Here is a 21,577-nt window from a genome sequence, read left to right on the forward strand (position 1 = left end):
TCTGTCTGGGTTTCTTGTCCCTGACCCCTATAGGAAGGTCCTCCCTAATGTCTTCCTTCCATGTTGCATCCATCCTGCAGGTGAGAACACCGCAGGGTTTGGTGGAACATCCTGCAGGAACGGTAAAAATCTTGAGGTTAGAAAGAGTCCTATTTTCTTTTCTGAGTTTACCTCCCTGCTCAGAAAGCCCTTTATCATTACACTGTAATCCTGCTGGACCCCCTGCCTAGTGAGCAATCAGTCTCATGTTCTACAACCATCAATTTTTATTGAAACAGAATTGCAAACTGAACGGCTGCATAGCCGTTATAGAATGTGCTAAGTGGTTATACTTCTAGAAACAGGAGATTCACCAGGTGCAAATCCCAAGTTCACAGGGACAGGAGCATAGAGAGAGACCTCCCCTTGCTGACTCCAGCTGGTGGAGGTGGAAAGCACCTCCCTCCTGTTCTGTTTCCCCAGCTTAAATGAGTGTCCCCAGAATTAGACTTGTGCTTGGGGAGTTGCGGTGCTTTTCTGATAAAGTAAGAAAAAGATACATCTCCTTGTCAGAAGAACTTGCAATCTAATCTGGATTCAGTTTTTCAAAACTGCTGCCAAGGTTTCTCTGTATTAGAATCATTTGTTTTCTCCAACTTAACTGCACACAAGTTCATCATTCTAGTAAATGTATGCCTCTCAGTAAAGAAATCCATCCCTTCAAGGTCTCTCCCATTCTCCTAAGGCTAATTCAAATTTCACAAACATTGAAAGGGGGTGCTGAGAGAAAGGTGGGCAGGAACCAGGAGACCCAGTCCTCCCAGGGGACATCTGAACTCACAGCGTCTTCTGAGAATACTCGGCCTCATCTTATCTTTATATGTAATTCAAATGCCCTGTTCATGATTTCCTCTTAGAAACTTCTTTTGACTCCAAGTTGTTAACTTTTGAAATGCAAATGCCTTTTTTTCTGCATTCCAAACATCCTGTCTTTCCACTGACTGAATATGGTGAATGCAAAGGAATATAAGAAAATATGGGTTCCTTTTTATAGCTGAATAATATTCCCCTGTGTATATGTACCACAACTTCTTTATCCATTCATCTGTTGATGGACATCTAGGTTGCTTCCGTGTCCTAACTATTGTCAATAGTGCTGCAGTGAACATTGGAGTGCGTGTGTCTTCTTCAGTTAGTTTAATATATGTGGAATATAGAAAGATGGTACTGATGAACCTATCTGCAGGGCAGCAGTGGAGATGCAGGCAGAGAGAGCAGACTTGTGGACATAGTGGAGGAATGAGAGGGTGGGACGAATTGAGAGAGTAGCATGGAAACATGTACATTACCATGTATGAAATAGACAGCCAGTGGAAATTTGCTGTATGGCACAGGAAGCTCAAATCTGGTGCTCTGTGATAACCTAGAGGGGTAGGGTTGGGTGGGAGATGGGAGGGAGGTTCAAGATGGAGGGGACATATGTATACCTATGGCTGATTCATGTTGATGTATGGCAGAAACCAAAACAATATTCTAAAGCAATTATCCTCCAATTAAAAATAGATTTTATATATATATATATATATATATATATGGAAGTTACACCTTGGTTAGCCTGAATCATGACACCTTTTATCTTCTGACCTGATAAAAATTCGCAGGTGTTCATACAGATGTCACTGAAGAAAATATTATGTTGCCTTTTTCAATGAACTTACACCTAATATAGTTTCATTGATTGGTTAAACCGAGTTCGTTTTCTACAAATTCATCTTCAATACCATATAAGAGGAACCTTGTCTTGGTGTTCTGCTCACATCAACAGCAGAAATTGCTATATAAAAATGTTTTAACTATGGTGAATTTTCTCTCCTTTCAGAAATTGTCTTATTCGGGGTTAGAGAGCTCTGTGGAAGAACTCTAAGCACTTTCTGTCTCTTTCATGGAGCAAGTGTGGAGTCCATGTCCACGAGGCACTAAGCCCTTATTACTGACTGTCCAGTTTGTTGTTTATCTGGGGTGTCCTATGGGTCCGTGCAGTTGAACAGAAGGGGTTCAGCTGTGTTTTCCTAAACCGTCACTGAGAATACTCTCTTTTTTTCTAGTGTCTATCAAATAGTGGTTGAGGAAGAGCGTCCTCGAAGAACGAAAAAGACCACAGAAATCTTAAAATGCTACCCGGTGCCCATCCACTTCCAGAACGCCTCCATACTGAATTCCCAGTACTACTTCGCTGCAGAATTCCCAGCCAACAGCCTCCAAGCGGCTCAGCCCTTTACTATTGGTGATAATAAGACTTACAACGGGTACTGGAACACCCCTCTCCTTCCCCATAAAAGCTACAGAATTTACTTCCAAGCAGCTAGTAGAGCCAACGGGGTAAGTTTTATAAATAGCTGTTTACTTAGGCTGTTCAGGATTATTAATGCAAACACAGTCAAATCACATATTGTAGTCGTAAGAAGGGAAGTCATGCTTTTGTGTGTTTTTACTTGGAATAAATGTGTTTTATTCTCTCTTTTTAAAAATTATTTTCACCTGGAGAAATTCCTGGGAAGAAACAAATATATTTGTATGTGGTTTCAGTAGGAAGAATATATTGTCAATGGGATGGTTTTTATTTTCAGTTTTTACTTGTTACCAAAAGTTGGCTAGTAATTCTGCTTAGCTTACTATTTTACAGGAAAACAGCACAGCTCCAGCACGTACATTCAGCTCATTTACAATTTTGTGAGATTCACAGCATCTGTCTTTTCAGCATATTCTGTCCCATTTCTTTGGTGCCACAAGAGTTTATGCTTCCTATAGCTGGGACTAAATTAGTTATCTTTTTTTTTTTCTTTCCTAAGAGAAAACAGCTTTAGAAAGATAAGATGAAAACAAAATACAAACTATCAAGTTGTTTTTGAATTTTTCTTCCCTTTCCTGTTTAGACTGACCCAGAGCTTTCATGAGACAAGAAAGTCTCCTTAGAGAAAAGGGTGACTTTTTAAGACTCAACAGTGGTTTTTCCTTCACAGCATGGGTCTCGGCACCACGACTATCTTTGGCCAGTGAGAATCAGGGAGACAGGTTTTCCCCACGAGTGTTTGCACAGGGAATCAGTGAGGGGTCTGGAGAAGGGAGCTGGGGGCCCCCACCAGGCGGAGGCAGTTCTCTGCATAGCTCCTACCCACCGCCTGCTGACAGGTGCCCACAAGCACCACCACCACCATCCCTGGAGCCAGAAAGTGTATCAGAGCACAGTCCAGGGAGTAATCACGTGTGATTCATGCCACACTTGGAACAATGAGACCTCCCCATATCTGTATTTAAGGAGAACTGCAGAGATTTTATTGGTTTCACAGAAAACATGAATAGTGATTTTTCTCCCCTCTTTATTTAACACAGGAAACCAAAATAGACTGTGTCCGAGTGGCCACAAAAGGTAGGTTGAAACTGTGGGTTGTTCTGGTTTCTGTCCTCTCCAATTTTAGGCGGTATTCAAAACTTCTTGAAATGTTCACGTCACTGAAAGAAGTGTGTTGGACATGTGTGTGTTCCCATGTATGTACTAGGATTGTATGGCAGTGAACTGTGTTTCATGTAGATTTTTTTTCAAATAAGAAGTCATATTGCTGTGTTTCAAAGCAGTTTTCAGTGGTTATCTTTTTTAAAATTCTATTAACATAGAATTACTTTTTATATAATCTCCTATCCATGTTTTAAACCACAGTACCCTACCTAGTAATACTGTGTTTAGTGAACTTCAGATGCAGGACAGTAAATTACCTCCTGCTGTTTTAAAGCAATTTGTTGTTTAGGGGCTAAGTTGTGTCCGACTCTTTTGCAACACCATGGGCTGTAGCCTGCCAGGCTCCTCTGTCCATGGGATTCTCCAGGCAAGAATACTAGAGTGGGCTGCCATTCCCTTCTCCAGGATACCTTTCCAACCAAAGGATCAAACCAAAGTTTCCTGCATTGGCAGGCAGAGTCTTTAATGTTGAGCCACCAAGGAAGCCCTTTAAAGCAATTATCTAGTTATAATCTGTAAAACAGAGTCTGCTTGGGCTCTTTTCACTGGGGATGTATGTCTCTCTCAACCCAGGGACCAGGAGATGTTACTGTGGCCCTTCTGTTTCCCAGGCCTGGTTATAATCCTGAAAAACTGTGATCCAGGAAGAGATGTAGATTAGGGTGAATCAGCCTAAGCTCTGCACCACCTAAAGAAGAGACTGCAGGGGGGGGTGTGTGTGCATGCGTGTGTGTGTGTGTATACATGCTGTGACCTCATCTTGTCAACCTTGCAGTGTGCTTTTAACCATCCCATGGGAGTGTATAGATGCCTTTAGAAATGTCCAAAGCTGCATGAGAACAAGGCAGCATACATTAACACTTGTAGTTAAAGACACTCTTTCAAATCATTAGACGAGACATGAGGACAAGGAGCAAGGGCTGTGAGGCTGAATTTAGAAAGGACGGCAGAAAGCCCCAGGTTTCGTCAGATCACAGGGACCCCCTTGATGACTTCTGTTGGGTGAAAATATCTTGTTGTTTTTGTTGTTTGACGTTCCGGCAACAGAGTTTAAATAGATTACAGGTGCCCATCAGCATTTTCAAAATTCTCAGTTCCTGAAGATACATGACCTCTTTATCCTGTTGACTTGAGAGATATCCTTGGTTTCCTGTTATGTGTCCGGCCTTGTGGGATGTGCTTAGCTCATTTATATTTTGTTTGTCCTCATGGGCTCATAGCTCTATTTCTAAGAGTCTCCTTATATTGATTTTAAAATACTCAATTCTTTAAATCATATTGTACTTGATTAAGAGCCTTTATTTGTAGGGCTAAATTAATTTTTTTAATGGAGCTAGAGACATTGATGTGTTTTCTAAATTGTAATTCACTTTTAACTATTAATTATTTCAGTATGATAAGGCCTTTGAGTGAGGTGTTGACCATCTTAGGCCTCCAGATCATGACCCATGCTCAGATTGCTTTATTGAATTCTGAAAATCCAGTTCCAGAATGCCTAATTTATAATGCCTTGCCTTTCATGTCACAGCTGAAAGTTAAAATTGCTTTCATATGCATGTTCTCATTTATTTCTTCTAAATTACTGTGAAAACAGAGACACTAATTGCTATTTTTCGGAGATGAAAAAAAAGCATATTTGGGGAGACGAATTGACCTGCCAGTGACACCCGTCTAATAATCTGTGGGTCAAGGCGTGATCCCAAGTGTTTGGACTCCCACCCCAGTGTTTCCCTGTATCTCCTGGCTTTCACCCAGCAGACCTCTGGCCACTCGTGCTTTTGCAGTGTACGAGTATCTGTCCTCATTTTTACTAAAACTGAGTCAGTGCCCAGTTGACTCAAAACAACAAAATATCTGCTATCTTGTTCATTTGCATAGTTAGGTAATTATATAAATAACACACTAGTAAACATGGAAATCTGATGTTTGCTGTTTTCACAATAGATTGAATTAGATGGTGATTTGGATGGTTTTCTTCCATCATCAACTAGATTTAATCAATATTGTAATTTGTTTTTCAATTCACCAAAGGATGATTAAGCAATCAGATGACCTGATTGACTAAATATTTCCCCGCTCAGATTTTCTGAGTCAATTTGCAAACATTTACACAGCAATAAACTCTATTGTATCAAATAAACTTTGGGGAGAAAGAGAGAAATAGATTTTAATATTCATTGCATCCCATTGTTATTCCTGTTCATAAAATCATCACCAAGGAGGGAACCTTGGGAAATACACTCCTTGTGGGTGAAACTACAATGTTTGATACTATTTTATTTCATTAATTTCTACATTTACAGATTCAGCAACCTTCCTTTACTGCACCATCTAATGTTTCATCACCTTTATATTCAGATAATTTTTTCTGATTGATACTAAAATTGATTTTGCAATGAAGGAAGCCATTCCATCTTGACCAGTCAAAACAGAGAAACAGGCAGGTCTGATTATGTTACTGACACCATATCATAAAGATGTTTGAAATTTAAAAGAGTTCAGACATCTTGACTGTTCCTGCCACATATTGCTGACAGTATAGTGGCTTAACTGAATTTTCAGACACTAAACCACTATCCTAAGCAGCATTTTGAATTTACAAAGATTTCAACATTCTCATGAAACAACTGTTGACATGTATCTTTATAGAGCAAGTATGGAAGTAGATTTTTTTCCACAAGGAACTAATTTGTAATTTCAAACACAGATATGTCTCTTAAAGATGTATTTCATGCTAATTTGAAATTTAATGTAGTGATTATTTTAATCATATTTCAAGGGTATGTTTTGGCACTAGTCATCTCAAATATAAAGCCTCGTAAAAACTGGGCACAGGAAAATACCTAAGATGTGTTATTACATGTCTTTATATGTTGAAGAATCATCTGCATTTTTATATATCCTCTTTTAATGTATATATCTAATTTCCTCATAAGTATATATAGCTTTATTTTGATTGTTAGCTGTAGGCAAACTCTTTCCAGAATATTCTGTCTCTTACATTAAGAAGACATTGTATGATGACACTATATTAATACTTGATGTTTGGAGATTACACTCCCAATTCATAGAATTCTTTTTAATCTTTATGGTAGAATACATAGACATTTTCTTAGTTTTTATTTTTGATTTTTAATCACATTCACACGTTTATAGTTGAATTCTTTTTAAGACCGCTTGATCCGCCTGTGTCTTAGGAATCAGTGTACACCCCTTATGGCTGCCTTATAGTAACTAGTAGGGTGGAAACTCCTTTCTGCTAATTTTGGAAGACTTTGCTGATAATCAATTCTAAACTGAGAGGATACACTTAAAAGTAAAAATCTGTTTTGTTAGTCAGTTAGAATTTTTGTCTTAAATGAGGTATAGTCATTCCAACTGATACAATAATTAGCTTAAACTGTATACTTTGCCTTAATCTCCCATAAAATAAGTTTTCCATGACATGATGCCAGCTATGTTTCTCCTTGACAATAGATACATTTGGAAACTTGTTATACTTTTTATTTTTAAAACATATTTGAGGACACCCATAGATTGTAAGTGAGGAGACAGAAAAAGATACGTCGTGCAAACAGAAATGCCAAGAGAGTGGGGAGGTCGCAATGCTCATATCAGACAAAATAGACTTTAAAACAAAGTCTATAGAGAAAGATAAAGAAGGATATGTGTAATGATTAAAGCATCAATACAGGGAGAGGATATTATAGTTGTCAACTCATATGCACCTAATATAGAAGCACCTAAATACCTGAAACATACTGGCAGACATAAAGGGAGAAATGGATGGGAATAAAGCAATAGTAGGAGACTTCACACCCCGTTCAAATCAATGGACAAATCTTCCAGACAGAGAATTGATAAGGCAATAGAGATCCCAAATGATACAGCAGGACAGTTAGGCTTAATTGATGTTTTCAGGACAGTACATCCAGAAAAACCAGAGCGCATTCTTTTCAAGTGCACATGGAACATGCTCTAAGATTGAGCATGTTCAAGGACTCAAAACAAGCCTCAGCAAATTTAAGAGGATGAAAAATATTTGAGGGCCTATTGTATCAGGCAGAGTGTAATCTATAAGGCTGCTAAGTATAGATGTATATCCAAGTATAAATGTATCACTTTTTAAATTTTGAAGATTTTGAGTTAATAAAAATTTGGAGGTTTTTGTTTGTTTTTGGTATTTGGGGGAGGGTGTCATTTGTCTTCCTGTCCTTGCTGTGATTTGAATAACAGCACTATAGCTAGAAATCGAGACAAAAACCGCATGAAAACACATGCTGAATTCTTTCCAAAAGTATTATTGTAGTCAGATATAAACCCTAAAGAAAAAGAAAACAAAACCATTATTTTAATGTCGTATTTTAAAGGTGAATTTTCTGTGCACAAATGCTTCACTGTTTCTAAGTGTAGTCTTTAACTTACATTTGTATGGCAATGTGCTTTGCTGGGAGACCTTCAGGAAACTTTGAAGGATTTCTATTGTCCTGATACAATTTCTAACTATATTCAGAAATGTGAATGTTTCTTTTTTTAATCACTAAGCTCTTTGAGAATTTCCTCTAGACTGTTTTTCTGTTCACTGTTTTGTTCAAAGAAATACCATCCTTTCTAGGCCACAATGCTACAGAATGAAAGTACACTGAAAAAAGAACTGAAAAGAATGTCGAGATGTAAAGCTAATTAAGATTCCTTTTAATTACTCATATTCAACACGCGAGAAAACAAATTATATAGCAAGGCTGCTCATATATGCTAATCTGCTATCATTTGGCTATGGATTTAGAAATAGAAACGTAAATATGATACACATTTGCCGCTCTGCGTTTTACAGAGAAAATATTTCCTTGTCTCAGTCTGAAACAGTCTTCATAATGTACGTCTTGAGTGTATTAAGGGTCCCAAGATGTTCCTAAGAAAAAGAAACCTGTTTATAGCTTTGTTAAACCCCAAAGTTTCTAAATTTATTTGACCCAAACTCACTTCTTAAGGAACCCTAGAGTTATATAGAGCGTAGTTTGGTGACTGCTGATTCATCAAATTCCAGAAGAACCCACCACCAGTAAGTGACACAGCAGTGTGGTGTTTACTGTGCTGTGTGTACCGTTGTCCCTAAAGGAGACCCTAAGTTTAGCAGACCAGATGCCATCTTTAAGGCATCGGGATGTAGCAGTGTTCTCTCCTATAGTGCATTCTTTTCGTATTTGAGACATAGTACAGCCAGTTTTCCTGTAAAGAGTAGCCAGTAAATATCTCAGGCTTCCCGACCAACCCACAGCATCTCCATTTCAGCCCCTCAGCCCTGCCTCTGATGTGCCTGAGCAGCCATCATCATGGGTGAACAAGGAACATGGTCTTGTGCCAGTAAAACTTTATTTGCAAAGGCAAGCAGTGGGCTGGCTTACCCCTATTATATAGTAGTTTGTAATAAAATCAAGCCTTGTAACTAAGAATAATAGTCACAAAGGAACATTTTACAAAGCAGAACATAATCAGATAGAAAATCCTGGACTTTTCCGTTTGAGTTTTGAGCCACAGGTTTCAGCTTACCTTCCTTTGTGAGGTTTGAATGCATGGGTGCCTGACATAGGTCTTCTCAAAAATCTTTTTGTTCATTCTCGTTTACCACTTTCAGTATCAGACAGATGTTCAGTTTTTATGGATACAATATAATTTTTCTTAGAAGTAGAGTGGGTCAGATTTTCCTGTAGTTAATGGAAAACCTCACAGGAATGTTGGTTGAACACCAGTAGCTATGACCAAGCAAGTGTTCTGTGTATAAACTTGGAATTAGTACCAACTTTGTCACAAGTCTTAGAAATATCATTTTACTATGTGCAATTCATTACATCAATTCACAAAGTCACATGCTGTGTCAAACCAGAAAAAAATTTCTTTGTAATACTTTGAGAGTTCTCCCTTCTCTGACCAAACTGTTAAGTTTATTCATATCACTGAGCAACACTAAAAAGTTTTCATTAATAACACGTGAAAGATGATGATACCACTTTTAAAGCCAGTGGCTGCTGCTGTTTGGTTATAAGGAGAAGCACTAGTTGAACGGTGCAGAGGGATCTTGCAAAATATTATGCACTGGCAGTTTGGGGTTTAATTGTCTGCAGATGGTAGATGGTCTATGGCCCTTACGCATTGCCACATTTCTAACAGCACCCAGGCTGTTCCGTGTAAATTAGTAATCGTTCATGTAAGCCTGTCCTTAATTCTCCAGTATTTTTTCTTTGCATCATTTTCCAGCTGTATCATGTTAGAACTGACATTTTAATTTTCTTAATTTTTTTTTCAATATCTGTGTCATAAATGTTAACCATTTAAACTCAGCTGCTGAGCTGTTTAGGCAAACTGAGCAGCCCGCCTGCTCTGCTTCAAGGCTCTTAATCACTCCTCTGGTCACATGTCAACCATGATAACTAGAGCAAAGGCAATGATTAGTCTTTTTGTTTTCAACTGGTGTTTTGAGATGCATTTTTTTTTTTCCTTTCCCTGAATGTGACAAAATAAACTTCCTAAATGGAAATGCTCTACACAAAATTTAGTGATCAGAGAAATTTCTCAACATAAAAATGTTTTTAGTGAAAGAAGATAGTATTCTCCACAAAGGTGATTTTAACGAGAAGAGCAAATATTGTGACTTAAGCAGAAGAATTTTAAATAACCTAATACATTTTGAAAGCTGCAAGTTTGGGTCATCAGAATTTGCAATGAATCTTTCTACCCTCTACTCAGTAGCAGTTAAAGACACTATTGAGTCTAGCTCTTTCTTCAGAGTTAATGTTTTTACTTTTTGTTTTTATTTTCTCCTATAGTCAATTTAACCAGAATCTCAGCCCAAGCTTGCAGCTATATAGAAAGCTAACTGCCTGATGAAAGCCTGTCTAAGGGAAACGAATTCAGAACATTCAACAGCTCGCTGTGGTTGTTTTCTCATCTCCTTCTCTTTTTGTTGTTGTTGGAAGAGAGTTGAGATGCTGTGATATGCGGATGGAGATTCTCCTTGCTAGCCTAGCTTCAGTCTGGCTTTTTCTTCCCTCATGCATGCTGACCTGGGGATCTTCCTTTGCCATAGCTGCGATAATCGTGACTCAGCTTACGACACCTCATATTCGCATCGCCCCTGCTGCAGGCGACGACCAGCTGACAGGTCAGACGTTCAAGTACAGACGAGTCATCTTGCCCATCTCCTGCTCATTTTTCTCAGCTTTGTCTCCCCTCTGCATCTCCTCCTTCGCTCTAAGGCTTGTTGACAGTGTCTCCGACTCTCGGTGCCGACGTGTGCCCGCGTTGATGCCGTGGTGTGCTCATTGTTCTGTGTGCGCTTGTGTCCCCTGCATCCAGCACAGCCCCGCCGCATGACCTCATTGTCTGTCTGTCTGTCTGTCGGTATGCTCCTCTCTAGCTTAACGTTATACGGAATGAAATTTGCTGGATTTGCCATGGCAGTGCCATCAAAGTCGATCTCTTATCAAAACACATAAAGATGTTTCCCCAGTTATCCATGTTAATCTAGAAAGGCATCAAGATTTGAGCATGAGAGGTCTGTTTTCACCTTACAGGGTCTAGTTTGCACACACATTTAGCAATCCACAGGCTTATCTGCCTTCATTAAATGAAGCCACTCGAAACTGTTTGGGTGATGCTGTTCAGACGGCTTTTTGAGTTCCCACCAGTAGAGCAGAGGCGATTGCATTCCTTACAGATCCTTGTTTCAAAGCACACTGTTTATAGACAGCAGAGACAAATCTGCAAGTCAAATGCACTGAATAATTTATGGAAGTTTTTAAAAAATTGAGTGACTGAGAGTCACATAATTGAACTGCATGCTTCTTTATACCAGCAGGCGTTAGCTTGTCCATCCCTCTAAAGGTGTGTGGACAAACATATAAACTCACATAGGAAAGGAATCCGGTAGATTCCTGCACATCAAAGGTGAGTAGTTAGAGCATGCCAGAAGACTAGCTCTGGTCCTGCAAGATAAGCACGCCATCATCAAGATTTCTAACACCAGCACGTGGGCAGGACTCAACTCTGCTTTCAGAGCATCACCAGTGGGGGAGTTCATTGCATGAGTTGTAGGCATGACGCAAGCCAAGTAAGAAACACAGCTGCTCTCCACAGGATTTCCCACTCCTGCAACTGTTTTGTGTATATGAAATTCAGGAATATACCCTACCATTCAGGGGGAAAAAAAAGTAAAGCTTAACTCATAGTAAGAATTTTTGATGGAGGTTTAAACTGTTCTCTGAGCTTAGTATTTTAGAAAATCAAGCAGCTGAGACTCAGGAAAACTATAGACTGCTTTTTAAAGAAATGTAGGATAATTTTACTTCTTTCCCTGCTATAATTCCATACATATTTCCAGGCCTCTGTTTCAGAGCCTAAAAGCTATAAACTTGTTAAAAGTTCTGCTGCCTTGGCTTTCAAGTTTCTTTTAAGCAGGTTTCTTTTACTGGGTGAAGTTCTTACTGTCACAGAGACGCTGTTATCCTGAATGCGTGACATGTTCCTCCCAACAGTAAATTTCCTTAGGAGATCATGTCTTTTCTTATATAGATCTTCTCCGGAAACCTTTACATGTCAGGCCTGGCCCATGGTTCTCTGCATAGGGTTCAGTGTCCGTCACCTGGAAAGTAATCTGGGCTCTTCAGCAAGTCTGACCTCCCCATTGTCTGAGTTGGCACCCGTCTCTGGCCAGCAAACATTAAAAACAGGTCAGCCCCACTATTGTAAAACCAGTACCTGTAGGAAATACAGTTAAATAACCCTTTTTGAGATTTTCCCTAAAGCTGCTACATTTGAGTTTAGCCCATTGTTTACTAGGAATGAAGTAAGGGACATTTTGAATATCATGTTCTTTCTAAAACTTGCATGATTAAAAAGACACCTCATTAATCTGCCTCTTTCACGAGGCTTTCAGATCCAGGGCACCTTATTATTTTGGAACTAGTCTGCAGGGGAAACAGACGTAGCTGAAGTGTATGGTAGCTATTCTTTTAAGGGCTACAGGTGATTGCCAGCGTTTACTTTAGTTTATTAGGGATGTAAATGGCGGAGTGTTAGAATAAGCCCTCAAAACTAGTGCGGAACTATTCTTGTCATTTTTTATAGTACTTCCTGCTGCTGTTGGTGATGGTTCCTCTTCCCCAGATAAATTCAGGCTCAATTAATTTTTTTTTCTTTTTCCATTTGCATCAGCTCATCCACTGGATAGCAAGTAGCTTGTCTTCTCTGTCATTTTTAATAGATTTATTCATGAGTTGCACTGCAAGCTTGAGAGCCCAGTCATTCAATCACTGATCGACGTTAATCGAGCACCTTCTGTGTGCCAGGCCAAGGGAGGGCACTGACTCCCACAAATACATTTACTTTCTAGGGTTGCCCAGACTCTTGGCATCAGACACATTTGCACACGTGACACCAAAACCTACACACACATGTTTTTATGGATGAAAAATGACTCTTACGCTTGTTGCACAGTTGAGAAGAGGCAACAGCTTTGTAGCAATGGGGGCAACGGACAGGAATTTTGAAGTCTTTCTTGTGGAGTTGAGTTGCTTAGAAAATGATCCATGGGGCTCTTCTGAATCTTTCACATCTCTGACGCAGTGTTTACCAGATCAATGCAGGCCCTTCCAGAAGTCAGCAGGAAATCACAAGGGATGCATTCTGAATGATGTCTTCAGCAGTTTTCTGGTCTGTTTTGTTTTAATTGTGCTGATGTTTTGCTGCTACAAATGCTGTCAGATGCTGTAGGTAAAGGAAATGGTGATAAGACAGTGAGTCTTCCACAGCCTGGTTCCCGGGATGTAATCCATGCTGGCTTGGTCCACCCCAGTGTAGGTAGTATGCCCCCTTCCTTCTCTGCGCAGAGAACATAAGCCACCCACTGACCTCCATGTCAGACACAACCAAATAGCCCATGAGTGTTAGCTGGTTTAATTCACTAAATGAATGGAGCTCAGATGCAGGATGCTGGTCTGGCATCACACTGCAACTGTTTATTAAAATTTTTTGATTCAACTGTAAGAATACATCACCACTGGTATACACATGGACACAGACATTTAACTGAAGCAAAAGGTTTAGAAATTGTCCTACAAGTGCTGCTACCTGGATAAGCTGCACTCTGACCTGTTCTATTCTGTCCTGTCTTATTCTGTTTCAACTTTATTAAAAAAAAAATTTAGTTGCTACCTACTAAGCTGATTTCATTTCCCACTAATGGGTTATAACACACAATTTTAAAAAAAATGCTTTACTAAACTACTATAGTTAGGGATTTGTGAAAGGGAACAGAATATATAATTGGAATAAAGGCCCTGTCTTACCTCAAAATTTATACTCTAATGAGAGCACACAGAGAAAATTCTAGAAACTGGAAATGCTTCTGCTTTCTACTTGGTTCTCTTAGTTCCTTTATTAATTGTCTGTAATATAGAACTGCTTTGGGAAGAAAGTAACAACTGCACATGCTAAATATTTCTCTTTAAGATTTTTTTTTACTTCACTTTATAAATAACTAGGCTGTTTATTTTATATTAAGATATTTCTGTTTAAGATTTAAAACCCTGGTCAGCTCTGAGATGCTGTGGAGAATGAGTTCCTTCAACAAATACTTTTTATCATCTGTTTAGGTTAAGCCCTACTGCCGGGGTCCTGCCCCAGTTGGATCCAGGGTATCCAAAGTGTGACGGCATTGGCGAAGAGATTTAGAGAGAGATAAAGAAAGAATGTTGCAGATAAGAAAATAGAGGAGAGAAAGAGGCTGGTATTCCTTGGTTTACACGGAAAGCCAATAAAGCCCCAAGACAAGGGACTTGCTCTGTTCACATAGGCCGCAGGTGCCCTCCCGGTCTCCCGAGGGAGTGAAGTTGCAGAGCGCCTTCCCGTTCAGGTCTTAGAAGCCCAGGCAGGAAAGTGAACGCAGAGAGCCTTTGTGCTCCAAGGGATCAGCCTGAAAGAGAGAGTAAGAGAGAGAAAGAAAGAAAGACACGGGGGAACCAGGCTTTCTTGAAACCGGTCCTGGTCCGTCACTTTATTTTTCAGGGAAGCTTTTATACCTTGACTTGTACATAGAGGGAAATGAAAGATGCAAAGTCATACAGAGTCAGCCCAAACATTACATCTGTTTTGTCTTCATCAAAACCAGGATTTTTTCTGCATACCTTTCCCGTAAACAATGTTGTGTGCATTATCTTCTGGCCTTGGAGGCCTGTGAACATTTTATGACCCTCTTTTGATAAAGGCTGCTCAACCAGAAAACTTATTTTCCCTCAAAGTGTTTTTTCTTTATATTTGTAATCTATGTCAGCCTCAGAAAGTATTAAACAGAGTTACATTCTCATGGAGCAAAGGTGCAGTGAGTTACAACAAAGAAAGAACCAGTTAGCTCAAAGGTCTGATATGGTTAATTTCAAGGCTACACTTGTTTTTCTTACATTCCAACTATGTTAACTAATGCACTCCCAGGTGCACAGTGGATAAGAGATATGGGAACTTAGCAGCAAGCATTGGCTCAACAATGAAATCCTACACCAGCACTATTCTAATAGCTTTTAACTCTCTGAAAGGCTCTATATTTTTAGAATGTTTTAGGCTTCCCGTGCCTCTCACAGTTGGGAGGCTTGAATAATCACATGCGTAGCTGCAAGAGTCTGGATAAACCTGTCAGGCAAGCTAGAATGCTAACAGGGGGGTTAATATTGAAATATTCCTTTCATGTCCAGAAGACTTATTAACTAAAGCCCTAAGTTAACTTTTTCCAGAGAAAGGTGGTCAGGGATGGCCCCCTGTTAATGTCAGAAGAGTTGGTGAAAGGCATAAAATAGTAAGACAGACCAATTCTGGTTTGGGGTTAGATGCTTGAGCAGGTCTGGGGGGTCCCTCGAGTCCTGATCCGCCTTGCTTGTCAGGTCTCTTCCACATGACCTTGTTATGGGTGGGATCTCCCATGCTGGCTCCGGGCACCCTACATCTTAAAATGATAAGATCCATATAGTAGAGTGTTTATAAACAAAGTGACTTCTGGGATTTGAGTACAATTGAGATATGTCAGACCATGAAGAATTACTTGCTAGATATAATTAGTACTAAACATAATAGAGAACTAGCCAACAGTTATTTCTACATAAAATTTGAAGTTTTTGAAAAAGATACATATACCAGATGCCTGTACTGTCAAAGATAAACACAGCCCAGCATCGGCCAGAGTGGTGAAAACAGATTTTATTCAGTAACTACTAATTTGTAAGGAACTCAGCTGAGCTCCAGTCTGACTTGTTCCGAGGTGACTGGGACTTTACAAGGAAGATGAGAGAGTGGGGAGCAGGTGATGGGAACTCAGTAGGGTCAGGGAGATGAAACGTTGGTCCATGTGACACCATCTGGCACCATTTGACTGGCGTCTGTCAGGCTTCTCTCATTGCACAGAAGCTAGGAGCTGGGGCGCTGTCCTTAGGGGTCTCTGGAATCCATAGTCAGTTCTTCGGGCAGCCTTGAGTTTCTGAGGCAGGCACTTTGAGGGGCCTAGAGTTCCCAAGGGATGCTGCCTTAGAAATTATGTTCGTCTTTGTTCAAGTCTCTGTGGGCCCAAGTGGGGGCCTGGTGGGAAGAGACTCAGAGGAGCCTCCTGGGGTTTTGTCCCAGAGCAGCATCCTTGTCACTCCCCCTCCTTCCCGAGGGAGCAGCAGTGACTCACTGGACTGGTGACACATGGAAAAAGACATGAGAGTATGTGATCAGCCTTTTCTGGACATCATCCTCAGGACACACATATTCCTTTTGTGGCAGAGGGACTCAGAAGAGTCTGGCTAGGCTTTGGCCGTATATCATCATGTCAGTATGTCAGTATATCAGCAAAGCTCTCATGAAATAAGCCCCAAGGAATTTCTCTTTCTCCTTCATGTGACTCTTAAAGCAGACAGAGATCTTGTTTTTTAATGTCATATATACCATATGGATCGGAGAAGGCAATGGCACCCCACTCCAGTACTCTTGCCTGGAAAATCCCATGGATGGAGGAGCCTGGTAGGCTGCAGTCCGTGAGGTCTCTAAGAGTCAGACACGACTGAGTGACTTCACTTTCACTTTTCACTTTCATGCATTGGAGAAGGAAATGGCAACCCACTCCACTGTTCTTGCCTGGAGAATCTCAAGGATGGGGGAGCCTGGTGGGCTGCCATCTGTGGGGTCGCACAGAGTCAGACATGACTGAAGTGACTTAGCAGCAGCAGCAGCAGCATACCACATGGATGCTTTTGAACTGTGGTCCTGGAAAAGACTCTTCAGAGTCCTTTGGACAGCAAGGAGATTGAACCAGTCAATCCTAAAGGAAATCAACTCTGAATACTCATTGAAAAGACTGATGCTAAAGCTAAAGGTTCAATACTTTGGCCACCTGATGCAAAGAGCTGACTCATTGGAAAAGACCATGATGCTGGGAAAGATTGAGGACAGAAGGAGAAGGGGGCGACAGAGGATGAGATGGTTGGATGGCATCACCAACTCAATGGACATGAGTTTGAGCAAACTCAGAGAGATAGCCAGCTCAATGGATATGAATTTCAGCTAACTCAGGGAGATGATGAAGGACCTGGAAGCCTGGTGTGCTGCAGTCCATGGGATCACAGAGTCAGACACGACTAAGCAGCTGAACAACACATAACACATGGAAGCTAGTAAAGCAGGTCCCCGCTGAGGAACAAAAAGGCTGCAGTGTTTGTTTATGGAGGACCTTCTGTTCTAGATGCTGGCAGAGGTCTGACTCCACCTGTTCACTGACTCCCAAGGTAACCCCACAGCCTGCCTTCTTGGCTACTTGTCCTTTCAAGTGTTGCTGGAGAAACAGCAGGAACAGGCTGACTCGTTCTAGAGTCTGTACCATGACCTGGCCCTCAGTGACCGCCCCCTGCCTAAGCAGTGGCAGAGGCTCCCCACCCCCCGACATCGCCGGCTCCGGCCCCTCCAGAGCTTTTCTGCCTGAGAAGTCTCCTCATCCTTTAGGTCAGCCAGCTGGGACCCTGAATTTTAGGTATTTTCTCTGCTTGGCTCTTGAATCCACCTAGAAATTTCTCCAGAGTTGGGCTGAAGTGTGTTCAGGATGGAGGTCCAGCTTTTTTTCAGAGAAACAAGCAGTTAGGCTGCTTTCATCATTAGATAAGCAGTTACTTTTTCATCATTAGATAAGCAGTTTCTTTTCTTTCAGAAAGGCCATACTCTCATATAGTCAGTTCTCACCTGTAGTATACATTTCTAATTTAGTCGCCCTTTCCATTGCAAATAAAATAGACTCATGGTTTTTCAGCCCGTTTACAAAAGCAGTTTTAATCAGCCTTTTCTTTTGGCACAAGTCATAGAAAGGTTTCACTTTCATGTCACTGTTTGGAGAGAGGCCGACCCACTCACACCAGCGTTATCCATCTTGTTCCCAGTCTCTGGCTGCACCTGTCCTCTGCCTCAGACCCAGCCAGTGGGTTCTTGGTGCCCTTTGTGAGCAGGAGTGGAGGAAAAGAGCAGACAGCCGATGTGACTGGAAGAGCTAAATGCCAGGAAGCCGATTCAGTCTGAGTTCCTGCCCTGGGTTATTGATCATCTATCATCAGCGTGAAAGCAGATGTGGTAGAAACTTCAGGCACAGGTTCACATAGGGCATGGGGGCACTTTGTGGACCTTCAAGATGGGGTGGTTTCCTTCAGCGTCTGGTCCCGGGTCTCCACTTCATGTGTTTTGAGCACTGTTTACTGGGGTCTTTGTATGAATCAAAAGTGGCCAAGAACAAAAAGGATAATAAAGCTCAGCAATATTCAGGCCCTGAGATAAAATCTCACTATCTTCAGCTGCAGACAGTTGTACCTGGCCCTTTCAAGAGTTCAGTCATTAGACTTACAACGTGTTGTACTGGAGATAGTTACCTGTGTCTACTATGAAATAGGTGTGGAAATATTTGTATCTACTATGCCAAGGGCTGTATTTTATATCTCTTTATACTTTCCACAACCTGCCACTTAGAGCTGGGCGCTTGAAAGGCACTCAGAGACCAGCTCTCATTTTTTGATAAAATGAATTCACTTGGAAAAGATGTAATTGCCTGACAGGTGTGAGCTAATTTCCACACCACTTTAAAAAAAATAATATTCCCCACAAAGGATCTCCTGTCCCTGCCATCGGGTCTAGGACCAGGGAGGTACAGAGTGTCCCATGGGCCTCCAATGCCCAGACTCTCATCCAGCACTTTTATTTAATTCTGATAGAGGTAAGTCACAGCATTTCAGTCTCTGAAGCCCTTGGCTGTAGGGCTGAGCATCTACCATTGATGCTTTAGGAGCGGAGGTCCTCTTATTCATCCATCACATTGAAGAGCCTCTCACCTCCTTGGAAAGCTTGATGTGTAACCAGCTCTGTGTTAAGAGATGGGAATTCAAGGAAATGTAATGTGAACTCTTTACGTATATTTACCATCATTGTTAAGACTGACATAAGAAGTCCAGTAATTATCCCACTTCAATGAATGCACCAGTATCTTGGGCTCTTTGTAATACAATAAGTGCATCATGACCTAAGTTAACATACACATATACTCAGTTGTGCTCTAAAATGTAGTATCATATGATTCCAGAGACATTTTCAGTCTCAGGAGCTTCAACTTGACCTTTCGAGGGAATTTTGGGAGAAAATTAAGCTAAGAAAATGCCTCCATTAGACTTCCTTATGAATTAAAATGCCAAACTCTTCATTAAGCTGATAATTGGAAATAGTGGCTGAGTAAGACCTACCGTATTCCAGCTAGTGAGGTGTCCTGGCTTTATTCAAATTCTGTATCATTTCAGTAGGGAGGATTAGCAATTCACATGCCCCATCTTGGGCATTTCATAGTAAACAGTAACCAGGGGTATCAGTGCTGTATGTTTTGGAGGCCAATGTGAACAGTTAATGTGAGAAATTTGGTTAGAATTTCAGCATCTCTTAGAAGTGTTGCTTGAGAATTCTAAACTTTCTTTTCGGAGAGAATAATGTAAAGTGAAGGGAGATTTTCATTCTTCCTGTAACACCAGCTGAATGCATTTTAATAGGCTGTAGTGTCACTGGTGATTTATTGCCCTTTTTTGTTCTTTTATGTGTTATATTTGTCATTTCGCTGTGGCAGTTTCATCTATAAAATGGTATAGTTACACGAAAATGGTGAGAGGATACGGGACTGCCATGGGAGATTCTGTTCCTTTTTCCTTGTCATTTTTGTAAGGAAATACTGAGTCAAATGTCAAGCATTTGGTTTCAAAAATAATATAATTTAAAGGATATATATTGCACTAAAATAATGTTGCTTTTTCCATTTTTACTACATGCACTTTGGAATTTCTATGTAAAAGATTTTCAAAGCAAGAGAGCAATTTAATTTTTCAGTATCCTTTTGTGTTTTCTCTTTCCATCAGCAGTGTGATAAAGGAAACTAAAGCAATGCATTTAAGTGTCTTTTATTTGCTTAAGGCACAGAGCTTCCTGGTTTGAAAAGCATAAATTGGAATTTATACTTTAGGAAATCTACCTTTTAATTTTGTTATTAACCTCATGCATTATGCATATCCAAAATGAATGCTGAAGGTAAAGGTTTGAGCTTAAAATAAATGAAGATTTTGGTAAAAGATGCAAAGTACTGGGGAGAAAACAATGCTTGTAGTTTTAAAAAACAGAGATTTTGCATGAAAGATTTTATGTAAATGAGCTAAATTAGTCTTGCCTTTCCTGTAAGGAATATATAGTATCAATTTTATAGTAAAATTATATTGGTTCATGTTTGTTGTTAGTAAACATGGAAAAGGCCTGGATATTTTCATTTATTTTTTAAATAAACTTTTTTTAAGAATAGTTTTAGGTTTACAGGATTATTGCGAAGATAATAAAAAGTTCCTATATACCCCACATCCAGTTTCCCTTTGGATGTTTTTTAAATGTTTATTAAGGCTGAATGACAATAGCTGTTTTACCAGGTCTTTCCTTTTACCTCAATGGCTAGCATGGAACTAGACAACGTCATAATTGTTCGTTGACTCTTGTTGATAGATACCAATTGTGCTACTTTCATTTTTAGCCCTTCACTTGCCTTAGAAAAACATACCACAATTTACAACAGAAGGCATCAAGATGAACTCCAACAGCTTCACGTCTAAGAAACCAGTGAATCCCATTGAGAATTTGCAGGCAAAGGGCCATGTCTTACTGCTGTGCTTTTTGGTTGACTTTGGACTAGTCTATCTTATAAATAAGCTTTTTCAGAATACTGTTAAACACTTAGTATTTGTGAAAGGTTTTTTAAAGTATTTATGGGTGTGATCCAATATATTGAGTCAGAATGGAAAAGAACTCAGAATTTCCCCCAATGTCTTAACAGAGCCAGATGTTGAGGCAGCAAATCCAGAAAGTTTAAAGGGTAGATAGAGCTCAGAGACACAGAACTCTTTTCTGGAGAGAGAATTATTGTTTTAAATACTCTGCTGACCTCGTATTAATAATCAAGGGAAAGTCCAGAAAATTGAAAAAGCTCGGTCCTTTCAATCCAAGTGCCTCATCTTATTTACCCTTTTGATGATATCAGTATGAAAACTTGTTCAATATCAGTGTCTCCAGAGGGCTGACAGGGAGACCTGGAGTCTATAAAAAGACTGACTCCTAAAATTCTAGCCTGTTAACCACCACCTCTGCAACAGACAGGCACACACATGCACTGCTTTTAGGATTGTCATTATTTTCATGTACGAGAATCTTGGGTTTGGCTTTGAATGTCTGATTCCTTCTCAAGCCATGACTTTTCTAGCTCAGAGACCACATGTGTGCATGTATGCTAAGTTGCTTCAGTTGTGTCTGAATCTTTGCAACCCCATGAACTGTAACCTGCCAGGCTCCTCTGTCCATGGGATTTCCCGGGCAAGAATATTGGAGTGGTTTGCTATTTCCTTCTCCAGGGGATCTTCCCAACCCAGGGATTGGACTCACATCTCCTGCATTGGCAGGAAGAGTCTTTACTGCTGAGCCACTGGAGAAGCCCCCAGAAGGGGTGGTACTGGGTTTGGGGGTGGG

The 21,577-nt window shown here is 40.3% G+C and overlaps 1 protein-coding gene across 3 annotated transcripts in view; it reads left to right on the plus strand.

Annotated features, from left to right (window-relative positions):
• The window catches only part of PTPRM (protein tyrosine phosphatase receptor type M), a 657,833-nt gene that overhangs the window by 416,983 nt on the left and 219,273 nt on the right, over positions 1–21,577 (plus strand). For all 3 annotated transcript variants that reach the window (XM_052660546.1, XM_052660547.1, XM_052660548.1), the window contains exons 12-13: positions 2,085–2,358; positions 3,370–3,406. In XM_052660546.1, coding sequence (XP_052516506.1) covers positions 2,085–2,358; positions 3,370–3,406 — 311 coding nt within the window. The remainder of the gene's footprint in view (positions 1–2,084; positions 2,359–3,369; positions 3,407–21,577) is intronic.

This window comes from Budorcas taxicolor, chromosome 22 (assembly GCF_023091745.1).
Source record: "Budorcas taxicolor isolate Tak-1 chromosome 22, Takin1.1, whole genome shotgun sequence".
Classification (NCBI taxonomy): Eukaryota; Metazoa; Chordata; class Mammalia; order Artiodactyla; family Bovidae; genus Budorcas; species Budorcas taxicolor.